Raw genomic sequence first — 26669 nt, 5'->3', positions numbered from 1 at the left:
ATGTACCTAGATCACGCGCACCTACAGTGATTTACTTGCATAAATGGATTCCACGCGTCACTTCTTCATCCTCTCTACAAGCTGTCCTGGACTGTCTCCTTTCGTTACTGAATATTCCTGTTCGATGATCAAGGCCCACAAATTGAAAATACTTTTGAAATTTCTCCAGACAGGCCTCAGTGAAAAAGTTATGCCTAGATCAATCCTCCCACAACGTGTCCTGAAGATGTCTGACCGCCCCTTTGATGAGTTCCAAGAAATCATCCTTAAGAAACATTTTGAAATAAAGAAAATTGAAGTGGATGAAGCCTTCCGTATTGTAAGACAAAAAAAGCGTGCTTTTAATATGACCATACCGAGTTATTGGAAAAAGTTCATGTTGGACTACTGTTTTGATAACCTGAGACGTGAGCGTTCTGATCTTCAAGCTAAGATAGACCACAAATTGGCACTCCTTATTAGAAATAGTGATTGGACTAAGGATGCCAATAACAACTGTGTAGTGAATCTCTCCTCTAAACAACTAGACAATGATACCTTGTGTGCCCTCGGCTATGGTTTAAGTTTTGATGGTTCTAACAAGGGAGTCGACAGTGTTGACAGCCAGAGCATTTTGCAATTTGGAGAAATTCAGTAATTTGACAAGTGAAGAAGTGAACTTGTGTAAAGGTGTTGTGTATGCATCTATGTCCAAGCCTTGTGTTCCAAACTGTCCAGAAAGATTCACCAAAGCAATCCAAGCCCTTAAGAAAAATAAGGATCTACATGTCACATTCTAAACTCATAAATAATCCTCTCAACACTGTCAACACCCAGTTCAACAAAAAACTGAAGTCCCTATTGAGAGGCAAAGCTACTCTCATTAAACATCTTACTTCAACGTCCCCTCCACTGCCATACGTGTACGGTTTAATCAAGACCCACAAGCCTAATAACCCAGCAAGACCCATCATTAGCTCAGTTGGGTCAATCTCTTATAAACTATCTAAATGGTTAGTTTCTTTACTAAATCCCCTAGTTGGCAACATTTCTAACTCTAATATAAAGAATAATATGGATCTGGTTGATGAACTCAATAACTTACACATTAATTATGATTTTAAACTGGTCAGTTTTGATGTAACATCACTCTTTACAAAGGTCCCAGTTGATGATTTACTGGAGTTCCTCATCAAACTATGTATTAAGGATTGTAAATTTGAATTCAATGGAGAATATTATGCTCAAAAAATTGGTATGGCAATGGGTATTCCACTCTCACCTGTATTAAGCAACCTATACATGGAATTCTTTGAAAAGAAACTATTAAGTAATATTTTACCACCTTCAGCAGTCTGGTTTAGATATGTAGATGATGTATTATGTCTCTGGCCAAGTAATGAGGACCTAAAAGCTTTCCTGCCTCAACTTAATAACTTAGCCCCCTCGATCAAATTCACTGTGGAATTAGAGCATGACTGTAAATTGTCATTCCTAGACTGTCTGATACACAGAATAGGTAACACCTTTTAGTTCAGTATTTATAGAAAACCTACTAATGTGTGTTCATACATTCATTATTATTCTGTCCACCATAATAGAGTCAAACAGTCAGTATTTTCAACAATGTTTTTACGTGCTTTGAGAATTTGCAGCCCTGAATTCATTGATGAGGAATATAAATATATCTATAATATTGGCTCAAACCTTAAATACCCGAGATCTTTCATAGACAAATGCCTGAACATTACTAAGAATTTTTTTTTATAGAACTGATCCCAAGCCCACCCATGACCATAAGAATCTCTTAGTATTACCATTTCACAAAAATTTCTCTCAAATTCCTTTACAACTAAAAACCTGGAATGTCAATGTGGCATTTAAAAACTCATGCACTGTTAAACAAATGTTAATCAAGAACTCCCCCAACAACACAATTGGCTGCATTTATAAAGTTCCTTGCAAGGAATGTAATATGTTTTACTTAGGCCAGACAGGTAAAGATCTTGTAACTAGACTTAAACAACATAAATATAGTGTTAGGGCAGGCCAGGAATCCAATGCTCTGTTTATTCATTTGAGGGATAATAAGCATTGCATTGACTGGGATAATGCCTCCTCAATATTACCTTGTAATTCAATTGACAGTAGGAACATTATAGAATCTAGTCTCATTAAACATACCGAAGCAGTCAACATGAATTTGAGTAATGGCATGTACAAACTAGACAATTTTGTAATTAAGAAGATTTGTAACCAGGTGAGAAGGTTGGGTCACCTTACCCTCTGACCTGACTACCGACCGTTGCGTGCTTTTAAAGATTAGTAGGGTCATTACCTAATACCTGACCATTGTGGACCTGATCTCACCCTCCTCTGTATATATACACCTTGTTTTGTACTTCTCCTTAGTCTGTAGTCACCCCTGAAGATGTGAATTACACGGAAGCGCTTGGGAACTTCGTTTTTTCTTTTTCCTTGTGGTTATCAGCATACACCTGGATCACGCGTATACTATATATATATATATATATATATATATATATATATATATATATATATATATATATATATATATATATATATATATATATATATATATATATATATATATATATATATATATATACTGTCTTTGGTTGCGTACGATTTTCTGTCCTCCACAAGTGATGGATCGGTGCACAGTTTTGAAGAGAGAGAGCTGAAATGTGGTAATGAGGTGCGGGTGACTTAGGAGACGGTCGTGCACATTCCCGTGTCCATCCACCTGAGCGAAGCCGCGTAAATGTGGTATTACTTTATAATGGATATTGTACAGTAAAATGAAATACGAAGTCCGTACTCATATTCATACAATGTTTAAAAACACTTCTGTAATTAAAATTTTGGGGAGATACTGTACATTGCTTTGGTATACCACATTATGCTTGTGATTTTTTTTAGGACTGTCTTTGTAATCATTAAAAAATTGCCAGTTGTAAAACAATGTAAGTGGTAGACTGAGTACAACATGATGGTGGAGGGAAGATCATTTACTGTAGACCAGCAATAGTGGTTTGACTAATTTTCTTTACGTACCAAACGGTATTCAGGACATAATGTTTCCGAGCTCTCTGTCCGTCCGTCCATCACGTTGATGGCCACCACTGTACTTTATGAACACCGTCCAGCCACAACCATCAACTTACAAGTATACGGTGGAGAGGTGTAATTCCAGACATACAATACATATTCCATGTTGACCTCACTACACACTACCACAAAACTTGGATGGTTGCTGTACTCGAAATATTCATATTTCAGATTTTTTTTCTGAATGTACAGTTATTAAGCAATTATTGACATAATTGAAAAATATTAACCAGCTTGCAAAACGTCACATCATAAGAACCTAATTAGAGAGACTAAACAGGGAGACAGTTATCCAAGACCTTGAATGGAGAACTGGATATTTTTAGAGTAGTTAATAATTTAAGAAATTTAAAAGCCGAATGCTAATTTACTCCGTGGGATCAACCCCCCACCCCACTTACGAAAAAAGGTTAACAAATGAACGCAGAATTCTAAGTCCGTATCCTTCTTAATATTACTCGAATATAAACGAATTTTGAATAATATTTACAGAAAAATAATTAAAGACCAGGAACTGAGGTTACCTGACACAGTCCAAGAAGTGGGAGATGTATTTGTCGTCAGCGATATCCTTGTCGAGTGCTTTGGCACTGTTCTGCCAGTAGTTGAGAATACTCTGGATAAGGCATTCAGTCTTTTGAGGCGCCAGCGGACTGACACACACCTCGCTCAGCGTAATGTTCATGCCGTTGTGTTCACCTACCAGCTGAAGGAGAATTAGATATAATCACACACTCTCTTAAGGAGAGCTAGAGTCACTAACTCATTGAAGAAGAGTTAGTTAGAGTCAAACACTCACTGAATGAGAGCTAAGGTCACACACTCACTCAGGGAGAGCTCGAGTCACACACTCACTGAGGAAGAGCTAGAGTCACACACTCACTGAGGAAGAGCTAGAGTCACACACTCACTGAGGAAGAGCTAGAGTCACACACTCACTGAGGAAGAGCTAGAGTCACACACTCGCTGAGGAAGAGCTAGAGTCACACACTCACTGAGGAAGAGCTAGAGTCACACACTCACTGAGGAAGAGCTAGAGTCACACATTCACTGAGGAAGACCTAGAGTCACACACTCACTGAGGGGGACCTAGAGTAACACACTCACTGAGGAAGAGCTAGAGTCACACACTCACTGAGGAAGAGCTAGAGTAATTACATTCATTGTAAAAGAGTTGGTTATAGTCACACACTCACTGACTGAGAGCAAGAGTCATACACTCATTGAGGGAGAGCTGGAGTAACACACTCTGAGGGGACCTAGAGTCACCCACTCACTGGGGAAGAGCTGGAGTCACACACTCATTGAAAAAGAGTTGGAGTCACACACTCACTGAGGAAAAGCTGGAGGCATACACTCACTGAGGAAGCGCTAGAGTCACACACTCACTGAGGGAGAGCCAGAGTCACACACTCACTATAGGAGAGCTAGAGTCACACACTCACTATAGGAGAGCTAGAGTCACACACTCACTGAGGGAGAGCCAGAGTCACACACTCACCGTGTGAGAACTAGAGTCACATACTCATTGAGGAAGAGTTAAAGTCACACACTCACTGAGGAAGAGCTAGAGTCACACACTCACTATAGGAGAGCTAGAGTCACACACTCACTATAGGAGAGCTAGAGTCACACACTCACTGGGTGAAAGAGAGCTAGAGTCACACACTCACTGAGGGAGAGCTAGAGTCACACACTCACTGAAGGAGAGCTAGAGTCACACACTCACTGAGTGAAAGAGAGCTAGAGTCACACACTCACTGAGTGAAAGAGAGCTAGAGTCACACACTCACTGAGGGAGAGATAGAGTCACACACTCAGTGAAGAAATGGTAGAGTCACACTCTCACTGTGGAAGAGTTAGAGTCACACACCCAATGAGCAAAAGCTAGAGTAACACACTCACTGAGGGAGGGTTAGAGTCACAGACTCAGTGATGAAATGCTAGAGTGTGAAAAATGCTTAATAAAAAGGAAACTGGAAAAAAACACAAGCCATTATTCTGGATAATCTGGAAGATACTGACCTACTGTAGCCTAAATTAATCCTAGTGTTTCATGTATTTGTAAACAAGATATTATGACTATTTTTTATAGATTTACTGTTGCTGATTAGTGTCCCAGCCTAAGCAAAGGATCCTAGTGAAAATTCGTTCAAGTTAGCTTTATTGGGTTATCCTTGTTCAAATCAACTTACTTCAAGTCTACCAATGCTTCTATACCTTCACACTCTATATACACTGTTTGTATACCTGTACTGTCTACCTATGCGGGATACCTTAACTCCCTATAGACGTTGTATATCCCACACAACCTCACTCACACTCTCACTCCAACACTCTTACTCCCACCCTCATTCACTCTCACACTCTCACTTCCATACCCTCTGACTCTCATATTCTCACTCTCACACCCTTACTTTAACATTTATAAACACTCCAAACCAATAACGCGAACACGCATAAACATTCAAATCCACACACACACACACACACACACAGACACACACACACACACACACATTCATACTTCCCAGTTCACCTATGCCTCCCCTGCCCGGTTTTCCTCCCTATATGCCACACAACCTAGAAAAAGTGCAAAAGAGGGCATGCAAGATTATTTTCTCCACTTCCTACTCCACATACTCCTACTCTCGGCTCTCTCTGACCTTCACCACGACCTTATCTGCAAATTTGGTGAGAAGCTTCTGCACCATCCTCAACACCGGCTCCTACTACCACCCGAGATCCCTCGTCCGCGAATTGCTGTTCGACACCACAACCGCATCCAGCCCATAAAAGCACGTACTGATCGCTATAAGAACAGCACAGTCCCAACCATTGTAAAAATTATCAACAACTCGTAATCAACCAGTGTATTCACTCCCAGTCAGTATTACCTTTTTGCACTGTCACTATCTTGAAATGTCCTGTAGTATAACCTTCTCCCCACCTAGTTATTATATATCATATATATTAATATTATTTATTATTATCACACACACACACACACACACACACACACACTACTAATACTACTTTCCAGTCACCCGAAATCGAGTATGACGGTTATCCAGCAATGATACAATGGTATGAGGTATAAGGGAAGTCACCTAGGTGACTAAAGAGACCGATACGGGTCACACAGCGTCGTTCACATTCGTTGCACTTGTAGAGGGCTCCATCTAGTGCGGGAGGGGCGGTGGCAGCGTCTTTCCGGCGTTGGCGCTTGTTTGCCTCGGTTTGCAGTAAGGCTAACTCGAAAGTATTGACACCTTCTCGTGTAGTGCTCCTGCAAGCGTTACGATGTGGAGTAATCGATTCCCAGGTGAGGGGGTCGATTTGGCACTTTTTCAGGTTTGTCTTAAGACTATCCTTATACCTTTTCAATTTCTCGCAGGCGTTACGTTTACTATTCGTTAGGTGACTGTAAAGTATAGCTGCTTTGACAGTCTACTGTCGTCCATGCGGGTAACATGGCCAGTCCAACGGAGTTTTTCATGGATAATGGTAGCCTCAATGCTCCTACAATTGGTGTCAGTAAGAATACTGGCATTTGTTCTCTTGTCATCCCAGCGAACTCGGAGGATGGAACTTAGACTACGGTGGTGAAAGTTTTCAAGTGACTTGAGGTACCTCCTGTTTGTGACCCATGTCTCACTGCTATATAGCATGGTGGGGAGGACCACTGCTCGATATACGTGAAGCTTTGTAGATAATTTCAGCTCCCTAAAGCTGAAGACACGATTTCGGAGTCTGCCAAAGGCTTGAGATGCACATCTGATGCGATGCTGAATCTCTTCATCGATACCTGCGGTGGTGGACAGGTGGGAGCCAAGATAACGAAAGTGGGCAACATTAGAGAGGGTAGTACCGTTAAGCTGGATGGATGGTGGAGGTGTGTCTGAACCAGGGGCAGGTTGAAATAGAATCTGAGTCTTACATACATTCACTTCAAGGCCGGAGTGTGCATATACATCTACATAGGTGTTCAGAATTTCATGTAGCTCGTGTTCAGTGTGAGCAACAAGGGTGAGGTTGTCTGCATACTGAAGTTCAGTAATGGAAGCTGCCGACGCCTTTGTTCTTGCCTGGAATCGTCTTAAGTTGAAAAGACCCCTTTCACCCAGTACTCGATGATCACCCCGCAGGCTAAATTGGCACTGGCACGAGTGAGGAAGACAGCCAAGAAGATGGAAAAAGATAGTTGGTGCCAGTACACACCCTTGTTAACCCCTGTTTGAAAGGGGAAGAACTCTGACTGGGTGCCGTTGTGTAGAACCCTGCCGTTCATGCAATCGTGGAGTTGCCTCACAATGGCGATGAATTTTGGTGGGCAGCCAAAACGGCTGAGGGTCCACCAGAGAGCTTCCCTGTTGACCGAGTCGAAGGCCTTGATTAGGTCGATGAAAGCCATGTACAGGTCACGACACTGTTCTCTGCACTTTTTCCTGCAGCTGGCGGGCAGCAAAGGTCACGTCAGTGGTGCCACGTGATGGTCTAAAACCACATTGAGATTCAGGGAGGAAGTTCTCCGCCTCAGGATGAAGTCTGTCTCGGAAGATTCGGGCGATAATCTTGCCTGCTACGGAGAGCAGCGAGATCCCACGGTAGTTGCCACAGTCTGATCAGTCTCCCTTGTTCTTATAAATATTGAAAATAGAGGCGTCTTTAAGAGCTTGGGGGATTTCCTCCTTTTCCAATATGTTTTCCAGAAGAGAGTGGAGATGGCTGGTAAGCAGAGGTACTCCTGCTTTATACACCTCGGCTGTTTGATGGTAGTAGCTACCTCATCTAGGGATGGAGGATAGCTGAGGTGGGTCAACTCTGGATGATGAGGGACCTGCTGGGTAGTCAGGACATCCACGTCGGTGTTTCGGTTGAGCAATGAATGGTAGCGCTCTTTCCAGCGCTGAAGGAAGCCTTCATCGTCTTTAATTATGAGGTTACCGTCAGATGAGTGGAGGGGGGCTGCGCCACGAGTGACTGGCCCATAAAATGTTTCAGTGGAAATGAAAAATTCGCGCATCTTGTGCTGATCTGCAAGTTTTTGTGCTACACACACTTTATTTTTAAGCCAGTTGTTCTGTAGAGTGCGAAGTTCCTGCTGGGCTGCCCTTTCTTCTTGCGGAAGGTATCACCTTTGGTTCGAGAATGAGGGTTGTTTTGCCAGAAAGTAAAAACAGCACGTTTATCATCGATGAATACTTTTATTGTCGGGTCATTTTCATCAAACCAGTTCTGTTGTATTCTGTAATAGCCCCTGTCTTATAGGCAGAAGTATTTATATTAATGGGTTAATTACATTAGACTTTCTACTCTATCATTCCTCTGTAACTTTCCACTAGCTATGAGGTAGCATGTTCAGAGACCGTGTTAAGGTGTGCCCACGGGAAGTCGCATCACTTAGTGCTGAGCTAAGGCTCATTGAGTAGCCTGCTCTCTGGCCACCTAATGCGGCAGTTGTTTGATATCCTTGACTAGAGGAAGACGTTATTGAGAGCCATTGTGGATGGTTCCGTCTTCTCTCGTGGGAGGACGTCGGATAAATTTCTGTTCTCCCTCGATGGGTATTACAGGCACTCTTACTCAACCCCTCACCCCAACAGGACGTATTTTAGAAGAGCTATTTAACATAGCCTCCGTCCTCATTTAACACTCATAGCTACAGTGATTAAGTTACGGTGATACTCTTTTTTAAAAGTGTACATAGAAACCTTTATAATAAACACAGAAAATGAACACATTGGATTTCACTACAGAAAATCCAATAAACGTTGATCTGTATTTTAGTATGTCTAAAATATAAGGTAACGTGCTTCTCAAGTGATTGTTACAAGTGGTGACAACCCAGGAAGGGTATTACATATATGGCAATTTCACAAGTAACTGTCATACACACTAACAGTCACCTCAACAGATACACAGTTGGTACAGGTAGAGATAATATTTTCTCCCCATTACTGTGTTATACTACTGTTACAAAGAAGAAACAGTTATAATTCTTTTGATCTGACCGAGGGTCTCACTGCAGGTTTTTGTCATAACAGTATTAAGAGTATCCCATTCAGCACTGGGATTCACGTTGTTTGCTGTTGGGTTGTTTATAAGCCCATGTTCGAGCTGCTTTCTGAAAGCATGTGCTACCGCTGTACCCTCCAGAGGCTTAGTATTAAAACCTCTTCTGGGGGCTTGCTGCCTTCGCCGTTTTGGGGCGACGTGAAGTAAAAACTTGGATCTGACAAGTCGATGATCAATGTCACAGTGGTCTGAACCACACATAGCACGGGTGGTAAGGACCTCTCGGCGATCTCTTTCTCTGACAATGATGAAGTCAATGAGATGCCAGTTTCGATCGTTGGTGTTGTTGCCACGAACCGTTGAACTTGTCAGTCTGCCTAAACAAGGTATTGGTGATAGAGAGGTTGTGTGCAGCACACTTGCTGAGGAGGAGTAGGTCGTTCGGATTACACTTGCCTAGTCCATTTTTCCCTATGGTTCCTTGCCAAATGTTAGCATCTCTGCCAACTCTCTCATTGAAGTCGCCAAGGAGCACATCTTTGTCTTCTCTGTCGAGGTCGGCGTAAAAGGCCTCCATGATGTCATCCTCTGCATCCAGTGTTGGGGCGTATGCACTGGTGAAGAAGGATATGACGTGAGTGATTCAGTGGGACTCGAAGCGTCATGGGGCGATCGTTGATCCCAATAGGCATTTCAGTTAGCCTGTGTAGGATGCGTTGGCGGATCGGCAGAGCCAACTCCATAAATGCGGTTTCTTTCTGCAGCAGGCTTACCCTTCCAGAAGAAGGTGTAGCCAGAAACCCCGTTCTGTGAGTTGACCCTCATCTGGGAGCCGGGACTCACTAACGGCTGCTATGTCGATGTTAAACCTAGACAGCTCTTTTGCCACAAGGGCGGTTCTTCTTTCATGGACACAGATTTGTGCCAGTATCCAGAAGGGTCCTGACATTCCATGCAGCGACCATAAGAGGTTGTATGGTTGTTTTTGTTTGAATCTGTGATTTTGGTTGTGTTTTCGACCGCATAAGGATGACCTTACTGGGTGCGGTTACCCAGTCAGGTTGGGTTTTTAGGCAGGCTAAGCTTAGGGCACCTTTTCTAGCCACATCCCCATGTGGGGTGAGCAGAGTGGCTCTCCGAAAGGGGTGCTCAGTCGCACAAACAGGACCAGATTGCACTGCTGCCTAGATCCCAGTGCATAAACGACCATCTTATCTGTGCCACCCATGTGCAGAATTATGTCTAAAGATTCCCGGCAGTCATCTCTACCTGTCCCCGTCGCCACTCGTCCGTCGTCATAGGACTTTTGGGGGTATAGGGGCTTTGATGATGATTAGAGGTATTATGAACTGGATGATGGCTGCACGTGAGTTAATTTATGTGGTGAGGCAGGAGCGCAGGCTGCAACCACACATCTTAGCTCTCCCTTTTCCTGATCCAGGGGTGCAAGTGTTGCAATGACTGGGTAGAGGGAGAGTCGCAATGGACTGCTGATAGCCCAGTTTGTTGGGTTTCGCCTTAGTAGCCTGTCCATCAGGCATTGCCTTCGTCCGCTGGTGTAGTCGTTGGGTTTCCATGGTCGTCATTTCTTCCACCTACACCGCCGTTGTTGTCTTGTTGGAGCTCTGTAAGCATGTCTGCCTGATGCGGGGCTCCACCGCAGATTTTTCGTTCAGGGTTTACTCCTGTGGCCTTATACCTACCAAGGTTAATCCGCACGGCAGCGGGGCGGTGGTTGGTAGGCGCCAGGACGTGTCCACATGCCAGTGGGTCTATGAGCCGTCCCTCTGGGGCCCACTGTTACTCCGATATCCCTGCTGATCTAGCCTGGGCCCACGAGGAACCCAGTTACCGTGTGTTGCCACGAGGAGGCATAGCAGGATTCTTGATGGTGAGGAGGCTGTGTACTGGCAAGGGAAAACTTATGCAAGTTGCTTCCCTGTTCGCCACGAGGGCTAGCCAGCGGCGGCAACTGAAAGCGAGAGGGAGCAAGCACACACACACACACACACACACACACACACACACACACACACACACACTCACTCTCTTTCTCTCTCTCAATGTTAAAAGAAGGAGAACGAGAGGCAACAAGGGAAGGAGGCGACTCACGCTGGTGATCTCGTTCTGCAGCTCCATCACCAACTGTAAGAAGGAGTCATTCAGCGCTGGTCCACATTTATAATCCACGACGACATCCGCGTCTACCACTGATTTGTTGAACTGATGAGAGGAGATACATTGTTACTTTACACCAAGGACTTTTTATAAGGCACTGAGGAACAGAAAATATAATCATTAAATAAGTCCTATTTGTTAAATGCAATTTAGAAAGTGGTGTTTTAGATCTTGATGATATTTCTATATCTTAACTTGTATATGTTATCAAAACTACATTATATATTAACACTCAGGTCCTTCTTGTAAGTGTATTTGAGCACAAGGGTTTGGGAAATTAAAACCCGTGCACAATATATGATTTTTTTCAGGAATTTAGTGATGATTTCTAGTAACTTTTATTCCCAAATTACAACAGGTCGGGTGACTCCTCGATGAAAATGGAACAACTTCTAATCACTGGCACATCGTTACCTTCTCTAAGGCACTTTCTTTATCCTAACCCAAAAACCTTATTCATTCCTTAGTGTCTTCCCTTTCCTTGCCCAGAACCCTCTATACACTTCCCAGTACCCTCAATAAACGCGCTGAGGAACCTTAATTCTCCTAGTCCTGCTCACGGAAACACTATTTTATCATTACATAGGAATCTACTTTATCCTACCCTTAGCTCCTTACCTTAGGATGTCCATAGTACTATCCTTGCTTTAGGGGTTTACTATCCTACCTCTCCCGAAGGATCTTCGTAATGCTTGAATTAGAGAGTGTTACTTTCCCTCTGGTGGGCGTCACAACTTACCCAGGGGTACCCCTTAGGTTTAATGATGATCTGGGTGGTCCTGTAGAAGGGGGGGAAGTGGGTGTCGTAGTATTCCTTGTCCTTGCGTGAGCGAGAAGACGGTGAGGCCCATAGCTTCACTGGATCCGTGGTCACCTGACAATTTTCGCTGTGATTAGACTCTGTGTGAACCTTGGCCATCCTTACACAACATATTTTGTTTTGAATGTAGTTGGATTATTGACACTAAATATATTAAACTAAAGTTAGAATTGTCAGTAGGCTTAGGAACCCATTGATCCCTGGACAACCATAATGAGAGAAATTGGGTTCTTTGAAAAGGTTTTACTATTTAACATTATAATATATAGGAAGAAGAAGAGCACAAAACCCGCAGTCATCTACGTTTTGGTAGAGGAATGCATCGGTCAGGAATATCTTGATAATATAAATGAATTCCTTGTTGAAAATCATTGTGTAACAGTAATCTGTCAATATATTTACGAAGTTCTGAATTTATATAAATAGTATAACACAAAGAAGAAATAGAATGTGTCAGAAATTTCAGCTGTATTCTCCATAGTGTGTTTCAAACCCAAGTGAGGTGGTCCAAGGTGGGTGTCTCCCTCACTTTTGTAGTACAGTAAGGGCTCCTCCATATTGGTATCTCTCACCCTTTGGCATCAGTACCTTCTCGGCTTCCCCCTTTGTATTCTCCTCATCTCGTTCAATTATGCTCACGTTATTAATCTTTTGGGGCCCCTTTCTCCAGATTTATAAAAAAAAAATTAGCCTTCTACATTACCAGTTGATCATTTCACTAAACATTCTGGGATATCATTGTCTGATTATCACTCCCCCCCCACCCAACGACGTTCATAGATAGATAGATAGATAGATAGATGGACATTATTATCATAAACATATAACTAGTACACATACAAATTACAAAATGAACAACAAATCATTACATACCGAACACTGCTCTCTCGGTCTTACGTTTTAGTCCACCTCAAAAATATTATATCTCCCAGTTACGTAATTGGTTACCGAGAATACATTTTATCACTACTAAATCTTATCTTCCTTACCCTATCCACTCCTTATCATGGTTAGATAACACTTAACATCATGTATTCAGTTACCTTACTGAGTAATGATACCTCATATAGGTCACGCCCACGCTGACTTACTTCAATATAGGTCACGCCCACGCTGACTTACTTCAATATAGGTCACGCCCACGCTGACTTACTTCAATATAGGTCACGCCCACGCTGACTTATTTCAATATAGGTCACGCCCAATGTGACTTACCTCAATATATGTCACGCCCACACTAATTTACCCCAATATAACTTCACTCCCACTGTGACTTACCTCAATATAGGTCACGCCCACGCTGACTTACCTCAATACAGGTCACGCCCACTGTGACTCACCTCAATATAGGTCACGCCCACACTGACTTATCTCAATACAGGTCACGCCCACACTGACTTACTTCAAGATAGGCCACGCCCACAATGAGACCGGTGACAAGGGCAGCACCAGCAACGAGGAAGATGAACGGATGTCGGGCCACAGCTGACAAATGAACCAGCCATCAACAACTTGCCAATATTACACAAGGTTAAGAAGATAATTTTTAATTAATAAAAAATAGAAAAAGATAAAATAAGCAGTGACACGTCTAGTACACTGCCCAGTACATCGCAAGACAGTCATTGACGGAAAAACTATGCCTATTTATCTCGGACGAGACAAGAATTATCCAATGACTACTCTTAGATGATCGTTTTACGTACAGTATGTACTATACGTCAAGGATTGCACACTGATCGTGTGATGTCATCGTATGTTGAATAAGTTATAGTTGCACATGGAAAAACTACATAAAAACATATCCTGATATAATTAATGGGAATATGAACTCCACAATTCTCTCTGTTAACACAAAAAAATTATTAAAACGAGGCTGACGTGTAGGCGTACTTGTTTGGTAGTAAGCGACCAGTTTATATATATGTTGATATTACTGAAGAAGTGGTTGTTTCCTGGAGACCAAAACCTAGAGCCTTAGGACTTACTTTTGCCAAAGCTGGTAAAAATGGATTCGATGCCCTTCTCCACGCCTGCTGAGAGGATCTCCAGGCAGCTGGGTGAGCCCTCAGGGTACTTTTCCTCACCAGAGTCTGAGGACATGATAACACCTTAAAACACATGACAACAACCAGAAATATATGACAATGTTAAACACATAGCAACACCTAAAGCACATTAGACTAAACTTGAAATGTATGACTCCGACTTAAAACACATGAAAACACATATACACATAATTATGAGAACACCTTAACACCTATACGAACATTAAAAGACACCTTATTCATTTATATCCACTGACTATGTTGAACTTATCATGCTTAACCAACATACAGATGTAAAATTAATCAATAGTTTTAAGAGCATATTTCTTGTAATACAAATAAAAATTAATACAAAATAAACAAACAAAAAATTAGAAATAACCACAAAGTCTCTCTCTCTCTCTCTCTCTCTCTCACCTGAGCTACGGTCACCCCAGCAAGCAACGACGATTAAGGTTACAGCGAAAACTCCGTATACAATGATCAGGGCGAAGGTGAGAGCCTCCATAGAGCCCACCATTAGTGGGTGGTGGTCAGGGACGAAGTCGGGGATTGGTGGGCACGAAGCACGACAATCAGAACACATGCACCTCATCCTAGGATCCTGAGAGGTTACATCGTGTTAAGATCTTGTGGGGTTACATTATGTTAGGTTCTTGTGGGGTTACATTATGTTAGGTTCTTGTGGGGTTACATTATGTTAGGTTCTTGTGGGGTTACATTATGTTAGGATCCTGAGAGGTTACATTATATTAAGATCTTGTGGGGTTACATTATGTTAGGTTCTTGTGGGGTTACATTATGTTAGGTTCTTGTGGGGTTACATTATGTTAGGATCCTGAGAGGTTACATTATATTAAGATCTTGTGGTAGGTCCAACAAGTTAGATCTGTAACAGTAGTAAAAGAAACAATGCATGGAGGTCTCAGTGTGAAATTGAGTATGTTCTGTACTGTCTATATACATTATATACCTGCACTGTCTGTGTCCATGTTGAAGCAATGTGAATGTATAGCGATTTTACTGAATATCTATCTATCTATCTATCTATCTATCTATCTGTATGTCTGTCTGTCTCTCCGTCTGCCTGTCTTTCTGTCTGTCTGTCTGAACGGGTGACTCCCAGGCAGGAAGTAGACTTACAGTGACGTTGCAGGGGACGATCGGAACATCGAAGGGCACCATGGTCCACTGCTTGCCATCATCTGGGTAAGTAGCGTTTACTGGCCCATCATCCCATTTGTAACGTAATGTTGAAGGGCGCGAAATCGTTGTTTCCCAAGAAGGCAAACAATCTGAAAGTTAAAGAAGACTGAAATACTGTACATTCTTTGTCGATGTCATATTCGTTTTCCCGTATAAAAAGTAAGAGTTGTAAATGTAGACTAGAAGTGAGTTTGTTGTTGTCTTTTATCCTTTATAATCACAGACTGTGGTGTTCAATTAGGTTTGTTCAAGAATAAAATGGTGAAAATATGTTATCGAAATTGTTTAGTCACATTTTAGCTTTTGGAACGTAAATATTGCTTATAATTGTGGTATAAGAAAGAAAATATTTAATAATCTCTCTCTTTCTCTTGCATAATCCATCCGTCTCACCTAAAAGGATCACAGTTGGGGCCTGCGTTTCCACACATCACCTCGAGGGCGGGCATGTTCATCTCCGTGTAGTAAACATTCTTACACGAATCGAATGTGGAGTTGGTGAAGTCTTCAGTGATGTGGTAATCCAAGGCCCACACATCCACTTCCGTAGAGTTCTCCTCTGTTCATAGAAATAAGGGTGAGATACTGAGACACGCCTTCTCTTGCCTGCCGCATGAGTCCATCCATGGCAGTGAGCTTTTCCAAAGTTTGAAATTAACAAATAAAATAAATGTTGTACGTGGGGTTAAAGTTACGAATGAATTGCCCAAAATATTATGATTTGTTTAATGACTTAAAGACGAGAGTCACGTAAACTAAATGTTGTAATGCTCTACAATAGTGAATTTTGCAAACTCATACTCAAGATGCGTGCTGCTTCGTCTTTTCTTATTTCTTACTCTTGTGGTGTTTAGTGTACCAGCTTATTTTTTTTTCGTCTTCTTGGGTTAATTAGCAGTAGTTCTTTATGAATTAAGTTAAGGATTGTTATTTTCTTTATTCTTGCCTTTCGTCGTTGTCTTGTTCATTCTGTTTTATATGTGAGTTTAAAACTAATACAAATTTGAATTTGAATTTCTGTGCATTGGTTTGTTTACGCTGTGTGAGTTATATTGCTGTCCATTTTAAGGAGAGCCATGTACGTGATCGTTCGTGATGATCTCTGGTTACGGTGATGGTCGAGTCAGCTTGGGTTAATTGAGTGGCAAAATATTGGCATCTGGTTCATTTTGTTTGGTATGGGTTGGAACATCGAGCAGGGTTAGAGTTTCATCTACTTAAATCTAATGACTAAACGTCTTCATCATCAATCCCGAGTGATCCATAATATATTATTCTAATCAGTTATCGTCAAACTATGATATTTCATTTCCTTTCAAAACCTCTAGTCCAATAACATTACTCCAGTGATAAAGGTATCCTAACCTCTTGAATACGATAACTTAATTACTTGAGTAAAATTACTTAATCCACTGACTACAATAACTTAATCCCTTGAGAACAATGATTTAAACCCCTGCGCATAATAACCTAATCCCTTGAGCACAATGACTTAATCCCTTTAGTAAAATAATTTACTCCCTTGAGTACAATAATTTAATTCGCCAGGCATGATATCTTCACCCCTTAAAAACGATGACCTGTTCCCCTGGATACCCAAGAATCAAAATTCAATTATCTCCTAATTACTGATGGACAGGAGTACCTTGTACTTCTCATCAACAAGCTTCACAACAGAGAAACAAGTTATCTTTGTATAGTGAAATGATTCATAATAACTAGAGGTAAGACAGCAGTTGTTTTAAGACATAAACAGAGAATGGTAGGTATGAGACTCACCCATGTAGAGTACAGTGGGTATAAGGAAGTTGGAGTGCCTCTCGGTGACAGGTGAAGTAGCAGAAGACCGTTTTCATGTTAAACTCACGCAGGACACTGCTCCAGGAATTGGTTCATCTGCTCGAAGCTCGAGGTCATGTTGCCGATGTTGGCGGGCGAGCAACAGGTATATATTTCATCGTTGTCGTACAGTCCTCCTGAGGGTGTAGAGTGTTTTAAGATTATGTGCCCTCTTGTGAATGTAGATTATTGTACAATCAAAGACAAAACTCGTGTCGCGGCTTTGTCCGAGGATTAAATATAACTCGTGAAACATTGAAGCCCCCTAACGCAAGGCAGAGCGCACCAAAAGTTTAGCCCATCGGCATATGTTTTCACCAAATTTCACGACACGACTTTTGTCTTTCATTGTACATAGCCTCTTAGTGTGCAAAGGAAGGTAAGCGTAGTTCATGTGTAAATTAAGATGTCGAGTTTCGATTAGGCTACAAGGGTAGATTTAATTCATCGGTACTTAAACTAACATTTAAAATTTTCCTTCTTGTGAAAATAATAAGCATGTCCCCACAGGATACATAAAAGATAAGTCCTCTTAAGAATACAAGCAATGATACAGAAACTTCTTGATGAGAAAACAAACAGATTTCTGACAGCCTCTAATAAAAATCTTACTGATGACCAAATATATATAATTATTAATATGTTGAAGATGTATATAACACACAGTACCTATAAGGAGTCTTTGTGGTACACGTTAACTAATTCAATCTCATTCCCGAATCATCTACTCTCACACACCCTCTCACCATCACCCCTCACACGACATCTCACCATCACCCCTCACACACCCTCTCACCATCACCCCTCACACGCTGTCTCACCATCACCCCTCACACACCCTTTGACCATCATCACCTGTCACACACCCTCTCACCATCACTCCTCACACGCTGTCTCATCACCCTCACACACACACCCTTACCATCATCACCTGTCACACACCCTCTCACCATCACTCCTCACACACCCCTCTCACCATCACCTCACAACCTCTCACATCACCCTCACACACCCTCTCCTCATCACTCCTCACAACCTCTCACCATCACCCCTCACACAACCTCTCACCATCACCCTCCACACAACCTCTCACCATCACCCTCTCACACTGTCTCACCATCACCCCTCCCTTTGACCATCATCCTTGTCACACACCACCTCTCACCATCACTCCTCACCCTCCTCACCTCATCCCCTCACCACCCTCTCACCATCACCTCACACCCTCTCTCACCATCACCCCTCACACACCCTCTCACCATCCTCCCTCCACACACCCTCTCACCATCCTCCTCCACACAACCTCTCACATCACCCCTCCCACACAACCTCTCACCATCACCCCTCACACAACCTCTCACCATCACCCCCTCACACCCTCTCACCCATCACCCCTCACACCCTGTCTCCACCATCACCTCCTCCACACACCCCTCTCCCCACCATCACCCCTCACCTTTCACCATCCTCCTCCACACCCTCTCTCCATCACCCCCTCACCCCCTCTACCCATCACCCCTCACACCCTGTCTCACCATCCTCCCCTCCACACACCCTCTCACCATCACCCCTCACCCCCCTCTCACCATCACCCCTCCCACACCCCTCTCACCATCCTCCTCCACACCCCTCTCATCATCACCCCTCACCGCTGCCACCACCATCACCCCTCACACACCTTTGACCATCATCACCTGTCACACACCCTCTCCACCATCTCCTCACACACCCTCTCACCATCACCCCTCACACACAACCTCTCACCATCACCCTCACACCCTCTCCCCACCATCCTCCTCCCAACCTCTCTGCATCACCCCTCCCACAACCTCTCACCATCACCCCTCACACAACCTCTCCATCACCCCTCACACGCTGTCCCACCTCACCCCTCACACACCCTTTGACCATCATCATGTCCACACCCTCTCCACCATCACTCCTCACACACCCTCTCACCATCATCCCTCCACAACCTCTCACCATCACCCCTCACACACCCTCACCATCACCCCTCACAACCTCCTCCTCACACCCTCTCACCATCACCCCTCACGCTGTCTCCCTCCCTCCACACCCCTCTCACCATCACCCTCACACACCTTCTCACCATCACTCTCCCCACACACCCTCTCCCCATCACCTCACACCCTCTCACCATCACCCCTCCACGCTGTCTCCATCTCCTCCACACACCCTCTCACCATCACCCCTCCTCACCCCTCTCACCATCACCCCTCCACACCCCTCCACATCCTCCTCACACCCCTACCATCCCCTCCACACGCTGTCTCACCCATCACCCCTCACACACACTTGACCATCATCACCTTTCCACACCCTCCTCCCATCACCCCTCCCACACACCTCTCACCCTCACCCCTCACACCCCTCTCACCATCATCTCCTCACACACCTCCTCACCATCACCCCTCCACCCCTCTCACCATCACCCCTCACACCCCACCCTCTCTCCTCCCTCCACACCCCTCTCATCACACCCCTCACACGCTGTCTCACCATCACCCCTCCACACACCCCTTGACCATCATCACCTTTCACACACCCCTCTCCCATCACCCCTCACACAACCTCTTACCCTCACCCCTCACACCCTCTCACCATCATCTCTCACACCCCTCTCACCATCCTCCTCCCACCCCTCTCACCATCACCCCTCAAACGCCCTTTCATCACCTCCCCCACACCCTCTCCCATCCTCCTCCACACTCCTCTCACCATCACCCCTCACACGCCTCTCCACCATCACCTCTCAGACACCCTCTCCCCATCACCTCTCCACACCTCTCACCATACCTCTCACACACCCTCTCCACCATCCACTCTCACCCTCTCACCATCACCCCTCCCCCACACGCCCTCTCCATCACCTCTCACACCCCTCTCCCCATACTCCTCCACACCCTCTCTACCCCTCCCTTACCCTCTCCCACCATCCTCCTCACACCCTCTCACCATCACCCCTCACACACCCTCTCACCATCACCCCTCCCGCCCTCTCATCACCTCTCACACACCTTCTCACCATCACCCCTCACACACCCTCTCAACTTCTACTCTTTCTGTCACTCGGAATCGAATATGACGATCATTCAGCTGTGATACAATGATATGAGTTATTAGGGCTGCCACCTAGGTTGGTGAGTTTGAAGGTGACTAAAGAGGTCGATACGGGACCGGCAGAATCGTTCACATTCGTTTCACATGTGCAGGGCTACATCGAGTGCGGAGTGGTGGAAGCGTCTTTCAAACGCTAGCGGTTTTCTGCCTAGGTTTGCAGTCGGACTAACTCGAAAGTATTGACACCTTCTCGTGTGGTGCTCCTCCAAGCGTTACGATGTATAGTAATCGACTCCCAGGTGAGGGGGTCGATTTGGCACTTTTTCAGATTTGTCTTAAGACTATCCTTATACCTTTTCAGTTGCCCGCCGACTTACATTTACTATTCGTTAGGTGACTATAAAGTAGCTGCTTTGGCAGTTTATTGTCGTCCATGCGGGTAACATGGCCAGTCCAGTGTAGTTAGTCATGGATAATGGTAGCCTCAATGATCCTACAGTTGGTGTCGGTAAGAATATTGGCATTTGTTCTCTTGTCTTCCCAGCGAACATGGAGGATGGAACGTAGACTACGTTGGTGAAAGTTTTCAAGTGCCTTGAGGAGTCTCCTGTATGTGACCCGTGTCTCACTGTCATATACCAGGGCGGGGAGGACCACTGGTCCAGATACATACAACTTTGTAGATCATTTCAACTCCCTACAGCTAAAGACACGGTTTCGGGGTCTGCCAAAGGCTTGAGATGCACATCTGATCCAATGCTGAATCTCTTCATCGATGTCCACGGTGGTGTATAGGTTGGAGCCGAGATACCGAAAGTGGGTAACATTAGACAGGGTAGTACCGTTAAGCTGGATGGATGGTGGAGGCGTGTCTGAACCAGGGTAGTTGCTACGGAGAGCAGCGAGATCCCACGGTAGTTGCTACGGAGAGCAGCGAGATCCCACGGTAGTTGCCACAGTCTGACCGGTCTCCCTTGTTCCTATAAATATTGACGATAGATGAATCTTTAAGAGCTTGTGGGATTTCCTCCTTTTCCCATATATTGTCCAGGAGAGAATGAAGACGGCTAGAAAGCAAAGGTCCTCCTGCTTTATACACCTCGGCTGGGATTCCATCAGGCTCTGAGGCTTTGTTATTTTTCATCTGTTTGATGGCAGTAGCTACCTCATCCAGGGATGGAGGATAGCTGAGGTGGGTCAGCTCTGGATGCTGAGGGACCTGCTGGGTAGTCAGGAGATCCACATCGGTGTTTTGGTTGAGCAGTGAATGGTAGTGCTCTTTCCAGCGCTGAAGGAGGCCTTTTTCGTCTTTAATTATGGAGTTGCCATCAGATGAGCAGAGGGGGGTTGCGCCACGAGTGATTGGCCCATAATATGTTTTAGTGGAATCGAAAAATTCGCGCATCTTATGCTGATCTGCAAATTTTTGTGTTTCACATGCTTTATTTTTAAACAAGTCGTTCTTTAGATTCGGAAGTTCCCGCTGGGCCGCCATTTTCTTTTTGCGGAAGGTATTACCATTGGTCCGAGACTGAGGGTTGTTCTGCCAGTCAGTTTAAGCAGCCCATTAATCATCGATTAATCATCGATTGCCGGGTCATTTTCATCAAACCAATCCTGGTGTATTCATTCGATCTGGCCAAGGGTCTCTCTGCAGGTTTTTTCATGACAGTCTCGAGAATATACAATTCGGCACAGAGATTTGCATTGTTTGCTGTTGGGTTGTTTATCAGCCCATAATCGAGCTGCTCTCTGAAAGCATGTGCTACCTCTGGATCCTCCAGACGCTTAGTGTTAAAACCTCTTTTGGAGGCTTGCTGCCTTCGCCGCTTTGGGGCAACGTGAAGCGAGAGCTTGGCACTGACGAGACGATGATCAGTATCACATTGGTCCGAGCCAGCATGGCACGGGTGATGAGGACATCTCGGCGATCTCTTTCTCTGATAATGATGTAGTCAATGAGATGCCAGTGTTTGGATCGTGGGTGTTGCCACGAGCCCTTGAACTTGTCAGCCTGCCTAAACAAGGTATTGGTGACAGTGGGGTTGTGTGCGGTACACTTGCTGAGGAGGAGTAGGACGTTGGGATTACACTTGCCTAGTCCATTTCTCCCTATGGTTCCCTGCCAAATGTCAGCATCTCTGCCAACTCTGGCATTGAAGTCACCAAGGAGCACAACTTTGTCTTCTCTGGGGATAGAAGTTAGCAATCTGTCGAGGTCGGCTTAAAAGGCCTCCTTGGTGTCATCCTCTGCATTCAGTGTTGGGGCGTATGCACTGATAAAAAAGGCTTGATGTGAGTGATTCATTGGGACTCGACGAGTCATAAGCCGCTCGTTGATCCCAATAGGCATTTCAGTTAGCCTGTGTAGGATGCATTTGCAGATGGCAAAGCCAACTCTATAAATACGGTTTCTCCCCGCAGGAGGCTTACCCTTCCGGAAGAAGGTATAGCCAGACCCCCGTTCTGTGAGTTGGCCCTCATCTGGGAGCCGGGACTCACTAATGGCTACTATGTTGATGCTAAACATAGCCAGCTCTTTTGCCACAAGGGCGGTTCTTCTTTCATGGACACTCATTTGTGCCAGTATCCAGAAGGGTCCTGACATTCAATGCAGCAACCATAAGAGATTGAATGGTTTGTTTTTGTTTGGGTCTGTGATTTTGATTGTGTTTTCGACCACATAAGGATGACATTGGGCACTTTTCTTGTCCCCTCCCTATGTGGGGTGAGCAGAGTGGCAATTCGAAAGGGCTGCTCAGTCGCACAAACAGGACCGGATTGCACTGCTGCCTAGATCCCAGTGCATAAACGACCATCTTATCTGTGCAGAGTTGTGACTAAAGACTTCCGGCAGTCATGTTTGCCTGTCACCGTCGCCATTCGTCCGTCGTCATGGGACTTTTGGGGGTACAGGTGGTTTTGATGGTGATGAGAGGTGCTGGATGATGGCTGCACGTGAGTTGATTTATTTGGTGAGGCAGGAGCGCAGGCTGCAACCACACATCTTGGCTCTCCCTTCTCCTGATCCACGGGGGCAAGTGTTGCAACGACTAGGGAGAGGAAGAGTTGCAATAGCCCTGTTTGTTGGGCTTCGCCTTAGTAGCCTGTCCATCAGGCATTGCCTTTGTTTGCCGGTGTAGTCGTTGGGTTCCCATGGTGGTTACCTCTTCCGCCTATACCGCCGTTGGGGTGTTGTTGGAGCTTTGTAAGCATGTCTGCCTGATGCGGGGCTCCACCGCAGATTTTTCGTGCAGGGTTTATTCCCGTAGCCTTATACCTAGGAAGGTCAATCCAAAAGGCAGTGGGGCAATGATTGGTAGGCGCCAGAATGTGTCCACATGTCAGTGGGCCTATGCGCCGTCCCTCTGGGACCCACTGCTACTCAGAGATCTTTTGCTGGTCTAGCCTGGGCCCACGAGGCACCCAGTTACCGTGTGTTGCCAAGAGGAGACACAGCAGGAGTCTTGATGGTGAGGAGGCTGTGTACACCAGCGGCGGCAGTTGAAAGCGAGAAGGTGTAAGCAATGCTTGCACATTAACACTGACATAATGCTGCCAACTAGACGCATTTCACCACCCTGTGTGCGAACACACACACACACACACACACACCACCACCCCTCACACACCCTCTCACCATCACCCCTCACACACTCTCTCACCCTCACCCCTCACACACCCTCTCACCATCACCCCTCACACACCCTCTCACCATCACCCCTCTTTACAACCTCTCCCCATCACCCCTCCACACAACTTCTCACCATCTCCCCTCACAACCTCTCACCATCACCCCTCAGGCAACCTCTCACACACTCATTAATACTCACGGATTTCCTCCATCATGAAAGGACAATTTTCATCGAGGAGTCTGATCGACGAATTATCAGTGAGCAGCTTGGCGGCGCCGTTGTATACCTTGTTCAGTTGATTGGGTGGTTTCTCGGGGTTAACATGACCCACGTCATACCAAATGCAGTGTCCCCCGTCTGGGATGTCCCCCTAAGGAAGGGTAGTATAAGCAATGACTAGAATTCTCCATTACCTATTTCTGGCTAAAAAAAATTCTTTGTGTGTGTATGTGTGTGTGTGACTCAGAGTTGGAAAAAGTCATTATTTTTTAAATAAAAAAATCGATTTATTTGATTTAAATCGATTTTGTATTTAAATCGATTTTTTAATTTTTTTAACAATTGCAATTAAAATAGTATTTTTAAACCATAAAAGCAGTATTTTTCAACCAAAGCTTATTCAGGATAATAAATGAGAAAATTGGCATTAAGATATTTTTGCAGTAGATGTACCAATGCAAATTAACACACAATATTCTTTTTGTAAAATAAAAGAAAGAAAATATATTCATTTGAGTGCACAAATCCAAACGTAATAATGAAATTTAATATAAATGTTTAGGATTACAGTAAGTGTTTCAAAAATTAATAACCTAACTTCTTCAAGCCAACAGAATAATATTCTATTTTGTAAAAAATAATATTGTACAAGTTTATTTTCTTACATTTGTTAAGAATTACTTGCACAACTTCCAAGCACATTCTATTTAATTTTTTTTTTTTTTTTTTTTTTTTTTTTTTTTTTTTTTTTTTTTTTTTTTTTTTTTTTTTTTTTTTTTTTTTTTTTTTTTTTTTTTTTTTTTTTTTTTTTTTTTTTTTTTTTTTTTTTTTTTTTTTTTTTTTTTTTTTTTTTTTTTTTTTTTTTTTTTTTTTTTTTTTTTTTTTTTTTTTTTTTTTTTTTTTTTTTTTTTTTTTTTTTTTTTTTTTTTTTTTTTTTTTTTTTTTTTTTTTTTTTTTTTTTTTTTTTTTTTTTTTTTTTTTTTTTTTTTTTTTTTTTTTTTTTTTTTTTTTTTTTTTTTTTTTTTTTTTTTTTTTTTTTTTTTTTTTTTTTTTTTTTTTTTTTTTTTTTTTTTTTTTTTTTTTTTTTTTTTTTTTTTTTTTTCCTGTCCTAGGCGATTTCTACCTTGAGTGTGCAACTATTATGGGAAAAATTATCTCAACCCCTGCTGATGATGCAACAGCTGTAAATAATTGCCTAGAAACATCCATTACATTTTCTGTCATATCATTGGCAAAATACTGCCACTCACAAGGTGAGATTTTACAACATCTTTACCAAAAACAGACCTCTTTAAAATGGCACTCCTTCCATGGAAGGACATTAATGTTGAAAGGAAATGTGAAGAGACTCTGCACTATACTGTTCTGCAATGTCTTTGCTGTCAGAGTCAGATGTCTTGCCCTGGATACCTTTGGATTTATCACATTAGCTAGAAAATGGGCAGGTGTCAATGCTACTTTGATTCTTTTTTCAAAATTATCCATATCCTTCTTATCTGTTAAATAATTCTCACATCAGTTTTCAGTTTTACCCAGATCTCTCACAGCATCACTCTAACAGGGCATGTTCTCTGACACAGCACAAATGCCACAAGCAATAGGCTCTAAAGTCCCCCAAACAGCTTCATCCGCAGCTCCTTTTCTTAATGCCCCATCATCATTAACTCTCTGCTCAATTTTCACATCAATGTCTCCACATTCTTGCAACACTTCCTGGACAAGGTTGGGTCCCCAGTTCTTTTAAACAAGATCCACAGAATCTGTCGCCGTTCCATCGTGTCTGATGCTATTGATTAGCAATTGTTCCTGCTCTTCTATACAAACATCCTGATGTGATGATTTCTAAGTACTCTCAATGATTTCTCAGTAATGCTCCCTATTGTTCTTGACTTGCAGGTCTTGTGAGTTAAATTTAACAGGTGTGCAGAGTAACCATATGTTATAATGGATTTATCTTGTCCGAATTCACTTTTTATTTTGCCATATTATCAGCATTATCTGTTACACAGCTTCTTACTGTGCATCCAAATTTGTCTTCACACTTTTTTGGAGCACATTCCGCTAATTTCAACAGATATTCAGCTGTGTGTCTTGATTCTGTGTCTATAGAGTCAACAAGATAAATACGGTTGTCTGCTGTTAAAGTTATACATGCTATAGGCTCATTATGGACATTACTCCATCCATCCATGGCCATGCAAAGTGTTTTCCCACTAAGTTCTTCTGAATAATTCTTAATCACTGAATCGTAGGCTTGATCCAAAAGAGACCCTCCAATTTGATGTCTATTAGATGGAACATATGCTGGTTGTGTTCTGACCTCACTAGGGGAAAGGTCACGGCAGGGTTAGCTCCAGAGGGATAATTATCAGATATGGCCAGTGCTATGTGCGGTCTTGGGTATGAGAGTTTGTTGACCAAACTGGGGTGGTCCATTGAAGAATTGGCGAGGGCCAAGTTAGAAATTGAGAGGGCCACGTTGGAGAACCTGAAATTAAGGAAAGAGCTGGCGAA

General features: G+C 43.4%; 1 protein-coding gene across 1 annotated transcript in view; it reads right to left on the bottom strand.

Moving 5' to 3' along the window:
- The window catches only part of LOC121876181 (NPC intracellular cholesterol transporter 1-like), a 157824-nt gene that overhangs the window by 75514 nt on the left and 55641 nt on the right, over positions 1-26669 (bottom strand). Inside the window, exons 2-11 of the mRNA XM_042381142.1 lie at positions 24135-24306; positions 17161-17357; positions 15775-15940; positions 15319-15470; positions 14593-14779; positions 14116-14220; positions 13530-13612; positions 12047-12181; positions 11242-11352; positions 3636-3817 (exon numbers count right to left, since the gene is read on the bottom strand). Of these exons, the coding sequence (XP_042237076.1) occupies positions 3636-3817; positions 11242-11352; positions 12047-12181; positions 13530-13612; positions 14116-14220; positions 14593-14779; positions 15319-15360 (845 nt within the window). The 5' untranslated portion in view covers positions 15361-15470; positions 15775-15940; positions 17161-17357; positions 24135-24306. The remainder of the gene's footprint in view (positions 1-3635; positions 3818-11241; positions 11353-12046; positions 12182-13529; positions 13613-14115; positions 14221-14592; positions 14780-15318; positions 15471-15774; positions 15941-17160; positions 17358-24134; positions 24307-26669) is intronic.

This window comes from Homarus americanus, unplaced genomic scaffold, assembly GCF_018991925.1.
Source record: "Homarus americanus isolate GMGI-L3 unplaced genomic scaffold, GMGI_Hamer_2.0 scaffold34921, whole genome shotgun sequence".
Classification (NCBI taxonomy): Eukaryota; Metazoa; Arthropoda; class Malacostraca; order Decapoda; family Nephropidae; genus Homarus; species Homarus americanus.
The sequence above is the reverse complement of the archived record's forward strand: the minus strand, read 5'-3'. Positions and strand labels throughout refer to the sequence as shown.